This window comes from Lagopus leucura, unplaced genomic scaffold (genome assembly GCF_019238085.1).
Source record: "Lagopus leucura isolate 7727_CA_CO unplaced genomic scaffold, USGS_WTPT01 Super-Scaffold_797, whole genome shotgun sequence".
In the NCBI taxonomy this organism is placed as follows: Eukaryota; Metazoa; Chordata; class Aves; order Galliformes; family Phasianidae; genus Lagopus; species Lagopus leucura.
The window spans coordinates 3,111,623-3,132,412 of NW_024962259.1; the positions used below are offsets into that span (position 1 = coordinate 3,111,623).

A 20,790-nucleotide genomic window follows, 5' to 3' on the forward strand; every position below is an offset into this window, starting at 1 on the left:
AGTTTGAATTTGATAAATATGCTTTGTAATTTTTCATATGGGTAAACACAGGCATAAATTCACAGTGAGGCATTAAGTATTTCTTAAGTGCACTTTTTTCTGTGAATTCTGTAACAAAGAGATCCATAATGACTGTAATCATTTCCTTAATGCTAAGCATGCAGACCCACTTCCTCTGGGGTAAATTTGCAATAAATTTTCCTTTCTAGAAAGGATTTCTTCCACCTCCAAACGTTTATTGCAAAGTCTGCCATGGCTGATAACGAATGAACTTACACAAAAATAATTTGCACTTGTTTGGTACTGACCAATATAAAAGAAATCAGAGAAGTTCTTCACACGTGATATACAGAGATCAAACACATACCCCTATAATGCAGTCAGTGCATGGAATAGACTATAAGAGTAATTTTCTGCAAGAAACAACATACATTATTATTTGGAAGGCGAAGGAAGAAATTATTGAACAATTCAAATGTGAAGGGAGCATTAAGTGGGAATTCTCCATTACCGAGGCAAAGGTTGGCTCACTAGATTTACAAGTCAGTTTTGCTTATCTAAAGCATTAACTTTCCAATGGAACAGACCAAGAAAGGGAAGTACTGATACCTGCACTGTCTCAAACATTTCCTCCATATCTTTTAGGCAGCTGATGAACAGTGTGCTGAAAGGCAATACTGTAGGAGAGCAGAGGCATTGAGTGCTCAGCTGTAAAATGATCCCATTCTAATTATGCTGAAAGATTCCATACCTTCATATGGATGAATGTCATTTATTGAATCAACCCTCATGAAAGAAATCGCTCTCTAATTATATTTTCTCTAGAAAGAGTTCCATCTTCAATTTTGGGGGGAATTTTGGTGGAAAGTGAAAATTGTCTTTCAATAAAAAAGAAGAATGGAAATGAAAATTACCTTTAAATTCCCTCCTTTCTTTTTCCCATGGGAAGGGAGAGATTGAAGGAAACTACCACTGTATCAAAACTTGCATCCAGAAGATCTGCATCCAAAAAAGATTGCCCATATATCCTAATAGCCTGTATGTGTTACATGTGGAAGCCTCTGAGTGCACAAAATGGACGTAGGACAACACGACACTGGAAATATAAAGCATGCTGTGTACCATTTTACCAGTTACCTGCAGTCTTTCTGGGGAGAAGAGTGTCCGAGATCCAGCGTGATCTGAGCAACAGCTTGGAAGGTGCACAAGGACATAATCTATCAGTATTGCCCTCTAAGCCCATGCCCTGATGTTTTAATGGCACACTGGGCTGTTAGTATGTGGTTGTATCCTTTTGTGTCTGAATTTTAAGTCATCATCCTAAAGTAGTTTATTTTTTTTTAAATACGGGCTTTCTTATTTTAAATGTTGATTTAAAGCATCTTTTGCTGTCCAAGAAAGTATGAAAAAAAGGATGTCTTATTAAACAAGGAGAATGTTATTTTCCTTAGAATCGCTAACGAGAAACATAAAAGCATAGAAAACTTCAGAGAATTAAACTGTTATTATAATCATGCTGAACATAATAGAGCTGTTAATAAGAGTAGAAGACCGTGTGGTGCAATAATCTCAGTGAAACATAATAATGTTTATCAGCTGCTGCAAAAATCTATTCTGCAAATGCAATAAAAGCTCAGTAGCAATCCGCTTCCCATGCAGAACGTCCTGGCAGATGCAACAAGGAAATCTTTTAAATCTGCAGACTGCTCTCAAGAGTTCTGATGTGGTTGCAGATAAATTCATTACACCATACATACTACACATACATTCTGTGCTGCAGAGGATTCACTTCAACCTACGCCATTCATTCCAACGCCTTGGGTGACTGGTGAGGAAAAGACAAAATAGTATTGATAAATTTCTGTAATTTTCTAAATTCTGAATTTACTTACAGTGAGTTTACTGAGTTCCTGCTGGATTTTTCCTGCGAAGGACACCTTATGCTTCATTCATATGGAACATCTGAAATGAATAACAAGGAACCGATGGAATTTTCAAGAGAAAAAAAAATAAAACGCCCACCATAAAAACTAATTCTCTATAAATAATCTCAATCAGGAAAACCTTTACCCCTGAGACAATCCAAGGCTGCCTTTTTAGTAGTTCTTTCCCTTGTGACAAGAGCAAACTTTCCCATGCCACAAATCATTCCCATCAATTATTTTGATATAATCTGAAGGAAAACCACCCTACCACTGTAATGTGCCCCATCTTTTCAGCCTCAGATAGGGATATTTCTTCATACTTGGTTGGAAGGATTTACAAAGCTTGGAGCCAGTGATTATGATTTTCTGTTTTTCAGACTTTAGGCCAGCAATTTCATTTTTGTAGTTAGATCCTCGCTTAATTCTCTTCTTAAGCTTAATCCGTTCATGCTGGTGTCTTCTTTTGGATAATCTTTTCCAGTTGCCATTGTGTTGCCTAGTTTATATTGCACCTTTCTCACTGTAGGAGAAGGATGTTCATCTTTGCAAAAAGGAAGTAGGAAAAGGTCCCATGGATCCATACAGCGTTGCTGTTTCTTCAGGAATACAAGACTTGTTTTCTGTTTCCTTGATGGAATGGCCTTTCCTTTAATCTTATGCAGCTGTCAGTCCCTTCTAGAAGCTGATTTAGTAACTAAGCCTGACCTGTGAAGAGAGCTGTTTTCTACCTGCTGCAGCAGCCTCTCTTTTGGGATCATACCTGTCATTACATTGATGCCACAGAACAAAGGCAGTTTCAGATTCATCATTAACAGATCTCAACTTTGCTGCTTTAGTTACTCAGTTTCTTGTTCTGTTGCTGTGGTTGCAATGAAAGGAAATTGTTTGACTTGAAAGCATTACCCTTCTATTAATGCATATCCAGCCTATTTTGATCATAACTTAAGAAAAATAAATAGTTTCTCTTCAGTGGGAAATATCTACATTTCACTTTATTTGGGAAGTGGTTGTGTACATAGCAAAGAAAATAAAAAGCTGGTGGGCAGGTTTTTCAGTACTTTCTTCACTCTTTGGTAGCCTGGGGTGAGATGTATTTTTTGCAGTGCCAGGAGATTTGTAAGCCTGCTTTGAGTTTCTGACTGTGTGGGTTTGTACTGTACAAGGAATTCCAGTAATAAACCTCATTCTTAGCCTACGCTGTTGGTTGTACATCTTTGGCAGATGCTAGAAGATGTGAGTGGATACTGATCCTAGAAAGGGGTAAGCTTTCTCTTTGATGAGCATGAATGACGTCTTGAGTGTACTTAAAAATGGGAGAGGGACCAGAAAAGGGAGGAAGAGACTTATCTTGTGTTTCTTTTTACAAGAGGATTGTTTATAGATGCATCATTGCTATGCCCCTTGATAATGAATTGAAGAAGTAATGATTAGCATCTGAGATCATAGGAACAGTGAAGATGGCTTGCAAACTACATAATAAAGGCATCAGTAGGGAAAGACTAAAAGATACCCCAAACAGCAAGCCGAATTCCATTTTTACAAAGCATACCACTTTGGAGCTCATTTTGTGTTGTTCTCACAGTCAACAGTGCAAAATGGCCCACAGCATTCCACTGTTTTTGTTGTTTTATAAAGGATATACAAGGGTTCTCCAATGCAAGGTGAAAGGAAATGAACATTTCATCTGTAATCTGCTTCTTATAATGCCAGAGGGCTATTGCAGATCTCACCAGCACTCCTATTTGGTATTTTTATTAAACTCAAGAAACAAATGTTACAAATTTGACTTGGATCTTACTGTTTTTAGCATTCCAATCACTATAGGATGGAGTTGGACTGAAGTGTATTTTGCTTGTTGTGATTGTGGGGTTATTGCACATTGCAAGTAGAAGCGGCTAGAAATAGAAAAAGATTTGCTTTGAACTACCACAAAAGAATCTCTGTGAGCTGCTTTTCTATAAACCCTTCTGAAATTACTCTAGTTGCAAGTTGTGTACTTCCACTAACTAGGAACAAATGACTTCTTATGGAAGACTTTCACCCAATAGAGAAATGAATACAGCCATGAAGAAATGTAAAATTGCTGTATATCAGGAGGCTGTCATAATCTTGTTCACGACAAGCTGGCATGAGAATTCATCCTTTGTCAATAGAAGAAAGGGATTTTAAGATATGCTTAGATATGCTATATAATTTATTAAACTAAATCTCAGTGGGACAAACCATGAAGATATTCCTCTGTCGCTTCAGTAAATAGGAAAGCATAGGTAAGAATTCACAGGTTTAATTCAAAAGAAAGATTTGAGAAATAATATTTTTTTTCATTTTTACTTTGAACCATATTTGAAAAAAGATAATATTTGAATCTTTTTAAAACTTCAGATTGTTACTTAAATTTGTATATTATAGGATATGAAATACATTACAGAAAAGAAGGGTGTAGCTGAGGGAATTTTTCCAAACATTTCCATAGTTCATAAATAGTTATTCCATCTTTTCCAGTTCCCAAGTAGCACCTCTATTTGAGGACATAGCGGTGATTTTTAAATGACAGAATGCAGAGAAGCCTCCAGCATCAGTCTTCTGCAGATAAGTTAGCTCTGTTTTATGATAAGTTAGATAAGTTAGCATTGTTTTATGCTGCTCATAAGCCAAACTTGAAGTTCTCCTTTCACAATTAGAAATGCTGGCCCAAAATTCCAATAAGTTTTGGGTCAAGTTTTAAACTATTTCCATGCTAATGTTCTTTTCTTACTTTCAACTTTCCTACTACTGCACAAGTTAAAATTATGGCTGTCAGTGAATATGAAGTACTGAGTGCTGACAACTGAAGTTCTTTCAGTTGTGTACTACCTAACAGCGCTCAGAGTTTCATACAGTTTCAATATGTTTTCCTTTGGCAGCCTTTCCTTTAAAATGCATCATTTCCACCCAAACATCTTACCAGGATCCAGAAGCTGTTCTCATTGAGCAAACACAAAAATTTTAATTATATTCTTTTCATTGTAAGTCAGAGTTCTGAACGTCGATGTAGAAATTGCCATAGTCTCAAACCTTGACAAATTTTTACCATATGGTCTTAAGAAAATCTTAATAGGGAACCATCTGTAGGCCATCTGCGAGTCCTGCTATTTTTTGTTCAATAAAAGGAAAGACAAAGACAGCCCCATCCTGGCTAGAGATTGTTGGCTTATCGAGCCGCACCGCTCTTCTCATCTTGTCTCTGAAACCAATGATCTTAGGCATTCTCACAACAATTTCTGCCCTGCTTCGCTCCTGATTCTGGAGCTTTTCCACTACAATCTTACTCCATATAAACCAGTGATAGAACACAGGGGCAGACCAAAGGTCACCACGTCACTCACCTGTATCCTTGGCTTCACAGATGAATGGATAAGAAACCCTTTTACCTGATGTTCCCATATGTCGTATTGTAGCTTTCTGACAGAGGCTGAGTCTATTTCATGGCACTAGATGGCAGTAACCTATTACACTTCCCAGAGAAATCATCAATTCCCTGTGTCTTTAGTAATCTTTGTTGAGAAATGTAAACCAAGCACAAATTAGAACTAGATTTTTTTTCTGAGTCTCTTGTGGTGTGAATTGATCTAAGATGACCACAAACACATTTTGTGTGCTGAATACAGCATACTTTCCTGCAAGGGTAAGCCTATTGTATTCTTTATGTGTCTGCCAAGAAAACTGTAGATACTGTTAGTTCAGACATTGGCAAAATCAAGCAGCTCTATGAATATCACGTTTAGCCAAATCTGGCACTATGCAATTACATTAAAAACTAGATAAGTATGATTTATGTCAATGGTAGAGCGTAATAAACTGTAGTTTGCATGGAGATTTTCATTAGATGTAACTTGACATACCATACATGATTCTTGTTCTTACTGTCCAAAACATGAAACAGTAAACTATTAAATGCTTGCATGCTTTTGACCCAGAAGCTTTTGTCAGTAACGCACTGATATGGATATGATAGATGTGTTTACGTGACTGGTACATTGATTTAATGAATATATAAGCCTTCCTCAAATATGGATTTTTCACCAAAACACCTCCTCATTGTGGACTACAAAGATTTCTCTTATTTGCAGTGTCAAAGATTTTGTCAAATAAGGGTTTATGTGAAAAACTTGGTTGAAGCATCCTGAGCGAATGTTCACCAAAGGAAGGCAGCAGATTTGACAGTAGTCTGTTTATTTCATGATAAAATCAAAAGGTATTGCATGATCTTGTAGTGGATAAGCCTATGGCTTGAGAAAATTTGAGATTCGCTTCTTTTTTTGCTGTTGAATGAGTATACCTTGTGTTCTGTCAAATAGTGATATTTAACTGTTTATGAAAGAACTTTGAGATAAACAAATGAAATCAAGAGTTAGTTATGATTACTACTTAATGTTGAGTCATATCCACTTGTTTCATTTCAGTTTCAATGAGGATTCCATCCCATTTTTACTCCACGATCCTTCAGGCAGAACAGATCCTTTATGAACAGAACCAGTAAGTCACATCACTTTTATGCTTCTTTTTCTCTCTTTTTTTTTTTTTTCATTAAAGGAGTCCTTAGAATATAAATCTCTTTAAAAGCAAAATTTTAACATTTTTACCATGAACTATGTGGTGGGATATAAAGTGACTTATCTGTATATATCTTTGAGAGAGAGTAGAGAGGAATAATCACCTCCCTCAACCTACTGGCCACTCTCTTTTTAATGCACCCTAGGGTACTATGGGCCTTCTTGGCCACAGGAACATTCTGCTGGCTCATGGCCAAACTACTGATACAGTTTTGAAGGTATTGCATTGAGGTTTTCGATTCACTGAATTCAGTGAAACTGCTTGGTTAGATTTCCATATGACACCCACACAAGAATTTACCTCTGTGTGTGAGTGTCTGAATCCTCTTGCAGACCCGAGGGAGCGTCCTTCCTATCACTAACACACCTAACTTGGTATGTGCCTCGCCTCCAAGTCAAGAGTAGAATGGTTACATGCTACTTTTTGTTAGAACTGTATGTTAGCCTCTGAATAGCATGAATTAGCAAAATACTTTTTAAACCAAATCACTTTTTTTTTCCAATTTTTCTGGTTATTTTCCAACCTCCAGTGAAACATCAGGAAAGTATCAGGAAAAGGAAACGAAATGCTGATGTGACTTCTCAGATACAAAAAAAAAGAAAAAAAAAAGATACTGCATCCACACTGCTTCTATTTCCCCAGATCCCTGCATTTGTAGTCTGCACAGATCAGTAAGCTGTGTGTGCCCAGTGGTGCCCTTGTTTGTTATGCTGTACCTGTGGCCCTTTCCTAATGCTTTGATATGCCTTCCTGGTTCTACTGTGTTCAGGTACTCAGTTTCCTGTAGTCTTTCCTCACTACGAAGCTGTATTTATTGTCCTTTTCCAGGTGCTGCTTTGTTCTCATTTACTTCACTTGCATACATTTCTGAGCGTGGATATTTTTTTTTTCCTACCTTTCTGCCACATTTCAGACTATAATCCTATGCTTGCAGCCTCTGCCAGCTGACCAGGCTGCGCATGCAAGGTCGTTGTGTAAGACAATAAGGATGCCAATTTAGCAGTATCATCTACTGGATCAGAACATGTGGGTTTTGTCTCTCAGTGTCCACGTGTAACCAGTATCTGCTCTCTTAAGTCTATTAAACAAACTCTTATTACTTGTGCAGAATGAAAATGCATCCAGGAGTTTTATAGTACAGTAAAATGCACAAGAACTGAAAGACTCAAAAATAATAGGTAAGCAGGCTAAGGTCCTTAAGCATTATGTTTATGCTTTACTTTCCAGAGCAGGAAGCAAGTCTAAGTTGGTAGCTTACTGGCTAAGATGTCAGAAGGTCAGATCACACATTAGGATTTGGGCTTATCCCAAACGTTGACACAGTACTGGAGGGGGAAGGGAAAGGAAAAAGCATGTAAGAATAAAAGATGTCATATTCACAAGAAAACAGTAATTGGAAATGTCAACCATTGGACCAGGTCTTGGAAACTCCACTATGGAATCCATACAGTGTTTCTTTACCTTCTGTTGCTAAATATTGATTTAGGCTGGTAATGAGAATCAGGTCTAATGAAGAAGACTCCATTCACCAACCCTAACAATATACCCTTAATATTAGTTTAATTTTAATTAAATATGATTCTGTATATGTTCCCATCTGAAAAACAAACAAAAAAACAACAACAAAAAAACAACCAGAGAGCCTAAGGCTATAATTTCATGAGTGCAATTGGGCTCAGTATGTTCCCTTGAAAAACTGTGTGCAGAGTAGTAGAGATAAAACTGCTAAATCTGCTAGGATGCTTAGATACAATAAACCTGCACTTCATCTTGTTTTTTTATTACATCACAGCTTTGCTTGGTTGAGGTTTTTCTCCCAGCTTTAACCTTTCACATATGATCTACAGCTGCTGGATGCAACAGGAAATGAAGCGTGGGGGTTGTGTCATCATCTGCTCCCACCCGCAATTCAGTGCAGTGCCAGATTTTAAGTTAGCTCTAATTTTGAAGTGAGATAAATTTCCTAGGGCCTTGACTGGCTGAGCTTTGAGTATCTCTCTGAGCAACTTGTTTCACTGCTGATTATCATTGTTGTTGAAAAAACCTTTCCTTATTTTGTTGTAAAACATCCAGATATCTAGATATCATAAAAAGGTTCAGAGGAAAGTGTTAGTTCTCAAATCACTTTCAAAATAAACTCAAAAGCAATGAAATTTAGTGTTTAAAAAAAGACCAAACTACTAGTCTGAAAAAGGTTAAATACACATACTTGTGAAATGTACATGAAAAGGAATCATTTGTATTCTATGATGTCTGTAATTGTATTTGGGGTTCTAGCAGGTATTTCTAGGCTTGCTTTTGCTAAAAGACTTCTAAGGGTCCCCAGAATACTTTTTAGCTCTGAAATCCACTTGGAGCAAGGTAGAGAAGAAAAATCCTTTTCCTAAATTACTGACATGTCTGTCTCTCATTGTAGTGCATTCATCGAGCTCATTTTTCAGTGGCAATGCTCTCCACTTCATGGTTCCTAGAACTGTATCTTCAGTGTTATCCAGAGTCAGTTTATCCTTGTGTTACAAAGAAACCCAACACAACACAACATTGGAAGGCAATGTACTTTCTCACATGCCCACCTCGTACTCTCAGACAATAGACCTTTCAGTGTCGATGTAATTTCCTACTGAAGAAATGTTCCTGTTGTTTGTTTTTATTTCAGTAGGTGAACAACATCATATGAGCCTTTCACGGGATAAATGGGTTGGACAGGCAATTTTGGCTTCTTCTAGGATCATGCTCTCCATTCAAATACACAGCTCAATTATATGACTTCCATACTGAGAAAATATTTTAACTTTTAAAATGCACAGCAGCAGTCTGGTCTTAATAAAAATGTTTAAAACCCACTCTTAAACCATAACTTCAAGTTGCAGCTGAACATGAAACATCCTCTTACAAACAATTACACACAATTTCTGTCAGGCTTTGGAAGATACGTATGTGCACTAGGGATATTAAAAATCAAAACCCCCACAACTCTAGGTTGAAAGGGACTCTAGGTGAAAAGGGGAAAGGCTTAAAACCTTTCAAGGTATGCTTAGACAGAAATGCAGTGAGCCCTGTAACTTAACAGCAGGCATCTGTTTGAAGTACGTGCAGCACGTAGGTGGAACCTTTGGCTTTATGCATTATAGAATCTCTTGGAAGAACTGCTGCAATCCAAAACTTGAACGGCACAGTCTATGAAAATGATTCATTCTCAAGGTTCCTCTGTAGAGAAACTCTGTAAGAAAATTAAGTCTGGGGCAAAAACTGGGTCTTCCAGCATCACAGTGTCTATCTGAGGAGGACAAAGGGACAGAAACAAAATCACTTACATCTTTATGCTGTGGTTACTTGTGTTTAAACCATAGGAACATCTTACAGTTCAACTAGTTGCACAGCTGGAACAGAGGCAGTTTTTCTCATGGATAACATTAATACCTGTGCTCAAGGCCATTCAATATAATTCCTTTTTTGCTATGGTATGTTCTGTGAAACACTTACTCATAGTATGCAGTTTGGAAATTAAGGTTTCCAGTGAAGAACTGTTCCCCTTTAACATGTTCCTGTCTTACTAAAGGCTACTTTTGTAATTTAGAGAATAATGGGTTACAGTCAAGTTCTCAAAGAACAGGAAATATTAAATCAATAGGGAAATATGATGTTCTGTCTTATGAGTGCATATGTGTTCATATGCAGTCCTAATTAGTATGTTAATTGGCAGCTGAAGAAAAATATTAGAAGTGCTTAAGTAGTAACTTGATTTACCATTTTGGTCAGGATTTCTCCTAGGTCTGCAATTACAAGCCAGAGTGTTTTATGAAATCATTTAAACACATCTTGTTACAGAGATTTGTTGTTCTTATTTCTTCTCAAATAACATTTATCTTCAATGTAGTCCATCTAGATTTATAACAACTTACCTCCTGTCGTAAGTCTTCCTCTCTGTTTTTGCATGGAGGTTTTCAGTGCCTTTTGAGCTTGAGGAAATGAGTGAAAAAGGAAGAAACACTGTCTGGAAGTCTGGTACTCTCCTCTGGTCAGAATACTACAGTGGGGCAGTAAATGTAGTTATGAACTATCCTCCTGTCTGGAGGAAGGCAAATCCATGCCTAATTGAAATCTAAATACAATTAGATCTCATTTGAAAATGTTATTTATACACAGAAGGCTAAAACAGAAAGCAGAATTGCTGGTGGGAAGGTAAGTTAGTGGCCTACTGGTGAGCATTAATACCAGAAGTCTACATCTACCCGCCTGTCTTCCCACATTTTTCTGTTCCACTCAATTATAAAAAGCCAATGACCTGCTTGAGAAATAAAATATCAACCAGATGTTTCCTGAGCAAAGACAACTTGTGTTTCCCTTTACACATCATCTTCTGAGAGGCAGAACCAGTGACTGCACATCTGACATCATTCACTGTGTTGACTTTGGGTTACTCAAAATCTTTCCTTTACTTAACCTTCCAACTCAAATACAATAGTTTACAGAGATCATATGGAAAGAATGGATTTGAATGACTAGAATATGATGTGGAAGAATGGTTTATATTCACTCTGCTACAACAAAGCCATTTGCTGTCACAGTCATGAAATAATAACTCGAAGGGTGGAGGGCTATCCATTTTCTCATACACATTTTGGCAGGACAAAGTGCTGCACGTTGCCCAGCATCAATCCTCATGGAAACAGGAGGTGGGTGAGCAGTAATGTCAAAAATGAACTTTTTTCTTCATAACATAGATATAGTTTATACGAGATCAAAACTTAATCAGTTATGAATAAAGCTATATAATGTTTTTGTCTTCTGCATCTGAAGACTTCAAAATACCAGCACTTTTTTTTCTTGTTCATTTGGACAAGAAGCCACAGCACACAAAGCTGCAACAGCTTTTTCTTCCCTGGCAGTACAGGATAGGTGAAATAACCAATGCTTGAATAAATCGAATGAAGTGCCACTACACATTTATACCACTATGAAAGAGAACGGGGACATAAATTCAACAGAAAATCTGGTGTTATGTTCATCTCACTTCACTGCTTAGTGTGAATAAAAGAAAAGCTGTTTCCAGTAGCTACTGTTTAATTGAATGTGAATTTTAATCTGGAAAGTTGTGTACAGCACAAGAAACTGCCTGGTCAGTGGCTTCTAATAAGGGTACGTGAGCAAATGCCATGTATTCTGCAGTCTCAGTGTGAGGTCTGTAGGAAATGAAGTTTTCAGCAAGACTGACAATGGAACATTCAGCCCCTTCAGTGCTCAGTCTTAATGTTTGAGCCCAATGCAAACAAATGCATGCTATGTCTTGCTGACAAGTAGCTGTAAGAATGACAAGGAAGCAATCAGGTATTTATAATTACAAAACACTTCCTCTTCTATTAAAGAAGAAACAAAGTATGGAATAGTTGGAGAAAGTGAAGAAAATTAGCTCATATATGATTCATCTCTGTGCAGTTACTCAGCTCACTAGGCATGTATTCTCTGCAAATGTTGGAACTCTACATTTCAAGGTATCTTCAAGTTCACAACAGTTTGTTTTGCTTTTCAGTCTTCTTGAACAATCAACCCAGCTCCTACGTTGCTTCAGATATATCCCAATCCTGTTCAAAAGCAACTCTGGTACTGCTGTTACTGCTTTGAATTCCTACATATTTAAGACTGTCAAAAACGCCTTCTGAAGCTCAAGATAATTTTTGGTAACACTGCCAAAAAAGGAGATTTGACAATTGATAATGCTCAAGTAGAACACTGTATTTTTGACAGATAATTCATTTCTGGAGCTCCAGTAAGTGTATGGGTATGAAAACAATGGAAAGTGAAGGACAATGATGTTTCAGTACTATGCTCCCTTGGTGTCTGTTCTTTATCTGCTGGAAAAAAAATAGAAACGTTGCAACAACTGAATTCAGAGTGTACTGAGAGTGGTCTTGTACCCCAATGTCCAATTCAGTAACAGTATCCAAGTCAGACTCTTAAAAAGAAACCTGAACTGCTGAGAAGTTTGCTGTCAGAACACATGGAATCCCACTAATTCTCATGAATCCAACTTATTCTTCAGAAGTGCTTTAGAAATAAAACAGCACAGGACATCTGCCTGTCATTGCGACCTGCCCAGCACAGCCAGTCTTAAACATGAGAAAAATGAAAAAAAAAAAAAAAAACAGTACAGATACAGTAATGATTTATTGGAAACACACCAAGTATAAAGGCAAGAACTTCAACCATTTCTTCTTTAGCAATATAAGCTTACTCCATCACAGGATTTGTTCAGCAATAAGATGAGATTTAGTAAAGATGCAAAATATTTTCAATCCCTGAGACTATCTCTCAACTCTGCTGAACTCTGTCCTTCCCCTGCAAAAGTGCTGCAAAAGTAACTTCCTGCTTGGTTGTGCTTCTCGTGGATTGCCATCCAAAATGAACATTTTCATTCTTTACATCAGTGTTAAAAATGTAAAACCACCAAGACTTTCATATCAAGTTAATTCACAAGCAGGGAAACAAGCATCTCTAAAGCAGTTACAAGCATCCAATTGTAAAAATTGAATTATTTCCAATTCAGAGCTGGTGTCCAAGCTGCTTCCATTAAATTAACCATGGAAGCAAACTTCTTTTTTTGCTGGCTAGACACAGCTGATGCTTTATACTTTCCATATAGGCATCCCGAGATGTGAATGCAAGGCTTTACATACACATCCTTTTATATCTGAACTTAAAGCCATCACAGCTTACTGCAGGCTTCAGGTAATTTACCTTTATGTGCTAATCTTTATTTTTCAGTCGAGAGGATCATTTTAAGTATGATAAATTCAGGTAGCAAAAGCATTTCCTCCTAAGCAATGCGAGTTGTGTTATTCAGTTTCAGTAAGTCACCCTGCAAGGCCACAAAGAGAGACCCAGACGTAACACATGCAGAGAAATTTCAGCATAAATTCAGACATTTTTCCTAGTAAAAGCTATTATCTCTTGCCCAAAGATGTGATGCTTTAATCAGTAAACTCTATCTGGCCTTTGACAACCAGCACAAACAAAGCATGGGTGACATGACAGAATGTACGTGCTATGAAAAGGAGGCAGCTGATGGTGGTATTACATGTTGGCAATGAACTTCCCTTGGAGAAGGAAACAAAGGTCTAATAAGATTCAAGGCATAAAGCAACAACAGAAATTCTTTCCAATATTAGAGGTAGATTTTATCCAGTGTGTTACATAATAGCCATTCTGTAATGCAGAACTTTGGGAATTAAATAATTCAGATCAAATGTGACCTATGCTCTTCTAGAATAGTTACAACAAGCTTTTTGCATATCCTTCAAGAAAGCAGGCACACCACTCTGTAAAGAGAGAAGCAGATAAGTCACTTTTGTATAATGCAAAACAAAACAAAATAAAAAACCAAACAAGCAAACCAAGAGCAAAAAAAAGACCTCTATTAAGATCACTGTTCCCACTGTATCGATCAAGACCTTCAGACAAATCCTGGGCAATTCTAAGATCTGGTACAAAGCAGCAGACATTCATTTCATACTACATGACTAGTCTGCATTACTGAAGTTTGCAAACATTAAGACTACTCACATATGGTCTGGAATGTTGATTGGTTGTTTTCTTGTACAAATTTACCTGCCCAGTTAACTACTGCACAGAATAAGATAGGAATTAAAAAACATTAAGACAGCTGCTCTGAGGAGAGCAGACAATAGCATGTCTCTAAAATGGAACTGTCTCAGAGCTAGGAATATGAATGCATTTATTTCAGAAAAAATATATATATACACATATATATCATACATACACTTACTTACATATATATATATTCTACTCAGCTTGCAGAAGACAGGTTTGGATGCAGCAAATAGATTGTTCAAAACAGAGTAGCCAGTGGTAATTGCACCATCAAGCTTTACTTACCTTGGCAGCCCAGTTGACCAGCCACGATGGAATCATGCCACCAGGATTATCAAAGTAGTACATATAGACTAGAGATGAGAGAGAAGTCATCAGAAAGTTATCCAGACACATTTTGAGTATTAGCTCTAACACCATGTGATAGGGGCTGCCAAGGCACATGACTGAAGCACTGCATTCAACAGTTTTTGATCCAAGTCCTTTACTAAAAAAACCTCAAACTTGTATTGAATTGGAACGTGAAGCGTGCATAACATTTCCTGGTTAATCTCTGGGGAGCTCAGAGAGTGATCATACGAATTTATATTATTCCAAACTAGTTTGGGCAGCCTGTTTTATCTTCTAAGTTTGTCTTTAAAGGACTAATTTCAGTCAGGAGCCACTCTCTAGGAAAGCCCTGTCTTCTGTAGGTCTACCAAACATGCTACTTAAATCATTGCTGAAATAAGCAATTTCCAATTAGCATCAAACTCTACTCAACTGAACAGGTATGTCTTTGTTGGGTAGCTCATTCATTTTAACACTCCGAGAGCTCAGTACATACAATTTTTAGTAACTGCTTTTAGCTTAAAATCTCCACTCTCCCTCTTCATGCATTTTTTCTTAATGCACACATTCTTAGGCAACACAGTCACACTTTTTTAACTTCTTACCTTTAGATCCAGTCCTGCCATCACTTTCAATTGCTAGACTTTGTTTATAACTTTTAACTCTGATAATCCCAGGCTTTTCAGGGCACTGAGGAACAGACACACTTTGAGCTAACACAACCCAGATCTTCCGCCCATCAACATCCATCTCTTGACATTCACGAATATAGACATACTGTATTCCAAGTTGAGGAGGCATGTCAAAACAGTGTCAGTTTGATGTATGATGAATTGACAGGTGGATTCCATTACAAATACCAGTTATTTCTCACCCTTCTGCATGACTCAATCCCACAGAGTAATAATTTGACTGTGAGATTTAGTTGTATGTGGGAAGAAGAACCTACACTCTTCTTCATGCTATACATATTGATATAGCACGAGGACACATTTATGATGTTAGATCAAGTGCAGGAGAGCAGTACTCGGTACACTGTCAGGATTCCTGGATAACAGGGTGATAAAAGCCACAAAAAGCAGAAGTTTGAAAGGATACATCTCTGTTTGAGAGAGGAAAAGGGTACTTCACTTCCCAGTAGATTACCTTTTCACCATCATACGTTTTCTCATACAATTCTAGAGTTGAAAAAGATTGTTAGATATTTTCCCCTTCCAGTGCAAAATTGACATGTATGTAAAATTGTAGAAGACTTGACAAAATAAATCTGTAGCAGGATTGTTCAGGAACCAAACACACAAACATAGGTGTCCTGGTTTTCTGCTACTACTCAATTCATTGATGCTAAAAGAAAAAAAAAAAGGACAATAATTCCGGGAGGAGGCCATAATCAAATTCCTTCTTGGACAGTTATCTCATTCAAAGCCTTTCCATCTCAAAACTTTCTCCTCACCTCTGCAAATTCTGCATTACTTTGAACCACCACGTAGAACTTTTTCACAAGCACGTCATTATCTTTGTAAATGATTGAATTAACACGAGGCTACGATAAGTGCTGGTTTCTAACACCTGAAGAGGTCTCACAGGACAGATTAGTGAAGTTTAGAAGAGCTATTAGGAAGCTCACAGCGGTATGTGAAGACAACAGTGAACACAAAACTTGAACAGTTTATGAGCTTTCGTTATATCACCTTCAGTCTGCCTTGAAACTCAACCAGAAGGCAGCTGAATGGGGAAAAAATAGCTAAGAATAGTCCCTAAAACATGGCAGTGACTCATATAGAAGTAGTGTGGTATAGAGGAGAAAAATAGTTCAAATCAAACAATAAAACTGAGGTTAAAGAACTCTCTATTGCACAGCATCTTCATGCAGGAACTGGCATCCTCAGGGTAAGGATCTGACAAGTCACAGACCTGAGCCAGAGTGAGTTTTTGCCTGTCCAGGGGCTGGTCATTTCATAGGTTCAGCTATAAAGAGTATGATCCAAACCAGGTAGTTCACAACAGCAGAGCACTCTTCTCCATTAGGATAGACCTACTTTGAGGTACTACATATCCTTCAGGACTAACACAAGTCTGCCATGTCACTTCACACAGTTTTGAAAATAAGGCTAGAATATTGCTAAGGCAAGAAGAGTGCCACAAGTGGCAGATGCTTTCCCTTAATAACATGCTCCCAACTGGACTTCCATTATTATACTCTGCAAATCAGCTGTCATCCACAAAAACAGCATCTCCTCTTCTGCAGAGTGGAGCAATAGCAGCTGCTTAAAACTCCCAATGCTGCAATCAGCTACAGTGTTATGCTTTCCAGCAGAGGTCACTGGAGTATTGGCTTAGTAGCTTTTCTTTCATTTTTAACTGTAGAGCTTTTCTTTTACAAAGAAGCTAAAACACAGATTTAAAGACCTTGACGTAACTGTTAACTAATGACTGGTCCACCTACAGTACACCACAGGTCTGACTTCTTCATAATCAATATTTGCTACTTTAGCAGTCAACTGCTACTATTAAATTGTTGGTCAGCACAGTGTTGCAATAGGAGCAGCAATTTTCAGTACTGCTCAGGCCCAACCGTTCTGTTTCATACCACAGGAGCCTGCGGTGCCTCCATTGCTATTCTACTGTTCAGTCACAGCTTCCCTGCTGAACTGACAGCTTCAGCACAGGCCCAGATATCCACATCACAGCTGAGAGGTGCTGCTCTTGTGGATATCTCTATGATATCCAAGAAACTGCTTTGGAAATTGCCAGAGTTCTAACTGCAATGCAACAGCAGTAGCAGACTGATGGGGACATTTCAGAGGCCAGGGCAAACCCTAGGCAAAATGAGATCAAGGCACGAGCTTCTAAAGTACTCGCAGGAATCCTGTTCATATCTGCCTTCACTCAGGTTTTCCTGAACAGAACCAGAGGATAGAGATTAGCTCCTCTCATGCTTGGTGCAGGAACAATTACCTTTTCAACTAAAATGTCAGCTACTGTTATTCTGGACTCATTTTTATTTCAGTTTCAGGCAGTAATTGAGCAGAGAACTCTTCCTTGGACTGCTGTTACTGTAGAGTTGTAAGAGCAATGAGGAATACAAACAGTAAAACAAAGAGCAAAGAGACTCTGAATGGAAGCTTTCACATTGTTCACCCTACGTGGAAAGGCAGAAAAGAAAGATCTTATATAACTTACATTGAAAATGTTGACTAGCACTATTTCACAGTTCTAAGGAATGGGTAAGCTTGTGCCAAATTCTGAGCTAACAGGAAAGCTTTACCGTTATGTTTATGCTCCTACAGGGTTAACTGCTGTGCAACGTTGTACTTGGAAGTACCAACACAAGTATGAATTTGCAGACAAACATATCAAGGGCAGCAAGGATAAAAACGCCAGCTCTGCAAACATTATCTAGTTTTTAGTTTAAGGGTGTAGCTTCCCCCAACTGCTTCCTTTCTTTTCTCAAAGAAGGCGTTACCAAATGCACTTAAAGACTGCTGAAGTGACTTCAGCTAACACATCTGATATCCAATTTAATGGCATTTGTATATTTGGAGCCCACCTTCATATTGTTCAGATTCATTAGTGGCAAAGCAGCCTTTGCTACGAAAAAGCTTTTGTCCATTTAGACAGATAACACCTTTACTAATTTAGAGGCAGCTTCTGAGTTGTGCCCATGTACTGACGTGTGCCACATAAGTGTCTAGAAGCTGCAAGGTGCTTCAGCATAGCAAGCAGTGCCAATTACGTGCTTTAATCAACATGGAAAGAATTTGTTCCAACAGGAAGCTATGTGGCAGTGACATGTTAGCTGTTTCATATCAGCGTTTACTTGCGTATAAAACCTTATCCCAAAATACGTTCGTGTCAGTACTGAAGTCTTTCGACAACACAGCTTTACAGAATCACAGAACGGCCAGGGTTGGAAGGGACCTCAAGGATGATGAATCTCCAACCCCCCTGCCACATGCAGGGCCACCAACCTCCACATTTAATAACAAGCCAAACTTTAAAATACTTTTGAAGAAAGTTTTAGTGGGAAGAGTCAGCGCGGACACAAAGTTGGCTTTTATACCACCAAAGTCAGCTTACCTTTAACATACTGATCCCACTGTTTTCTGAACTCTAAATCCATATAGACATCTGCACAGAGTTTTGGGGGACAATCAGCTAGACCTCCAAAGATTTTATACTCATAAAGTCCTGATTGCTGTGGAAAACAGAATAGGGAGAGGAAAAGTCACACAGGAAAGGGAAGTATTCTGCAGCAGAGAGAACAGCTGAAGGAAATTAGGTGGGGCACATACTACAAAAATGCTCAGGAGCCGTGAAAGCAAGTGTTGAAAAAACAATGCAAGATTCAGTCTTTAACCTCTTGACATTTTGATCTATACTTGAAAGTATGAATCCGGACAGGCTGACCTGCCTGGCACAATGGTTGTGCCTTCCCTGACATGGTACTCTTTTACTTTATAAGTAGTTCCAAAGGGACATTTCTTCATGCACTCACCCCTTCTCATCTCCAGTAGCCAGGGCAGCCAGACTAACTCCTGACAACACTGAGGCACATCAGAAGATGTGCATTTAATTGTTATGGCAGAGTCTCCAGGCCCTATGAAATGAGCATATGGACTTCATTCACTTCTAGGAGGTTACCCAGCAGTACTTGACCTGGAAGAACTCTTCCAGCAAGTTTGCTATGCTCATACTGGAGGCTGTGTCACAAGAAAGGCTTTACAATATTCATGCTTATATATAACACACTACATATGTTTGCCTCGAGTATTATTTTATCTATTTTCTTTGTGAAAGCTGCCCGCACTGAAGGGGTGTGGTGCAGGATATCTCCAACACTAACTGATGCTTCTCCTAACATATGGAAATGACATCTGTGCCTATAGGGCAACGTTGTACTATTGTTAGTACCAGCTCACAACTACACTAAAACAATGAGAGTATTTTAAGAATGCAGCGTAAGAGTCAAATTCAAGCAATCCCGGGGAGAGAGAAGGAGGGATCATACAGCATTCTGTTGGTGAATGGTTGATCTTTCTTCTCTTCCCCTCTTCATGCTCTACAATTCAACTGTAAAAAATGAAGTTTTAATGTAGCAGAAGATAACAATGGGCCCAAGAAGCTTAAGCTATCTTTGCTGTAGCACCAGTGAAGCATCAATCCCTTGCTTCAATGTTGAACTGTTCAGCACAGTGCTGGTAGCAATGTAATTTACTATCGCAGAGCTCAGGAGCTGCTACAAAGTACAACTGCTCCGCTACCTGACCTCCGGAATTAACTGATTGATTGCACCTTACAAATGAAGGCAGCCACAGGACGGCTCATGGGCTCACGGTCGCTTTGCTGCCTTTAACTCTTGAACCACAGCCCCAAAAGAACCACAGTTGTAGAAATGATACCGTACTTCTCTACCAACGTGTTTGTTCCATTGCTGGACAAATCATGGCCTACATCATTAAGTAACTTTTGCTAAAAACCTTTTAGTTTTAGCAGTAGCGTTTTAATGGAGAATGAAATAACGAATCACTATCTGAAAAGCGAAGCAGCGCATCCCGCAGCAAGTAAGAGAGCCGTTTACAATGAGAAAACTGTAACGAGTCAGCCGTTTCAGGGAGCTCTCAGCCGGGAGGCGATGCCCACCCAAAGCCGCCGGCGGCAGCAGCCCGGGGCGGAGCGCTCTGTGCGCTAACGGCTTCGTGCGCCCCGCCGCTGCCCGCCGCCGTTCGGAAGAGCGGTGTTTACAGCAGCAGCAGCAGAGCGGCTTTCTCCATCAGCAGTTAATAGCATTACGCTGCAAGCCGCTTTCTGAGAGCCGGGAGAAACCGAACTGGGGCGGCGGCGGTACTCGGCCAGACCGCGATCCCGGCCCGCAGGGCTCGGCCACGGGGAGCCGCGCTGCCCGCCCACCTCGTCGTACAGCCGGTAGATGCTGACGCCCATGCTCTCCACCAGGAGCTGCCAGGGCGGCCCCGGCGCCGTCTGGCCGAGCTCTCTGCAGGCGGCCCGAAACTGGTCCTCGGAGAAACCCCGCGGCGACGGCGTCTCCATTCTCCGCACCGGGAGGAGGAGGAACAGAAGGAGGAGGCGGCGACCCCGTGCGGGGCGCTGCGGCGGCTCGAGCCCAGCCAATGGCCGCCAATGGCCGCCACCGCCGCCCCTCCCGCGGGGCCGCCCGTTCCCCACCCCGCGCCGCCATCACAGAGCGGGGGGCGGTAGCCGGTAGCCGGTAGCCGGGCGTTCCGCGTTGCTGTCTCGGGGCTCCTCTCCCGGGGGAACGGAGTGAGGTTGCTGGCGGTAGGCACGTCTCCCCGGAGCTGTAAGCGGGTTCTGA

General features: G+C 39.5%; 1 protein-coding gene and 1 long non-coding RNA gene across 2 annotated transcripts; one reads left to right on the top strand and one right to left on the bottom strand.

The window, feature by feature from the left end:
- The first annotated feature begins 3,116 nt into the window (after positions 1–3,116).
- LOC122176603 lies at positions 3,117–12,388 on the top strand. The gene is made up of 3 exons (XR_006177780.1): positions 3,117–3,185; positions 6,368–6,440; positions 12,049–12,388. It is a non-coding gene; the product is annotated as an uncharacterized LOC122176603 (long non-coding RNA).
- A 276-nt stretch (positions 12,389–12,664) lies between these two features.
- LOC122176602 (phosphatidylcholine transfer protein) lies at positions 12,665–20,547 on the bottom strand. Its single transcript, XM_042865256.1, has 6 exons — positions 20,367–20,547; positions 18,537–18,654; positions 15,555–15,634; positions 15,062–15,233; positions 14,412–14,479; positions 12,665–13,834 (listed from the first exon to the last, which is right to left on the bottom strand). Exons 1-6 carry the CDS (start codon positions 20,505–20,507, stop codon positions 13,769–13,771), a joined length of 645 nt encoding a protein of 214 aa, XP_042721190.1. The 5' UTR covers positions 20,508–20,547; the 3' UTR covers positions 12,665–13,768.
- Positions 20,548–20,790: the final 243 nt, after the last annotated feature.

Coding starts and splice junctions, on each gene's coding strand:
- LOC122176602 (XM_042865256.1), bottom strand. CDS start 20,507: ATGGAGACGCCGTCGCCGCGGGGTTTCTCCGAGGACCAGTTTCGGGCC. Junction 15,234..15,554: donor TTCCTCTCTCAAACAGAGAT/GTATCCTTTCAA, acceptor CTTGGAATACAG/TATGTCTATATTCGTGAATG. Junction 14,480..15,061: donor TGGCAGGACTGGATCTAAAG/GTAAGAAGTTAA, acceptor TCTCATCTCTAG/TCTATATGTACTACTTTGAT.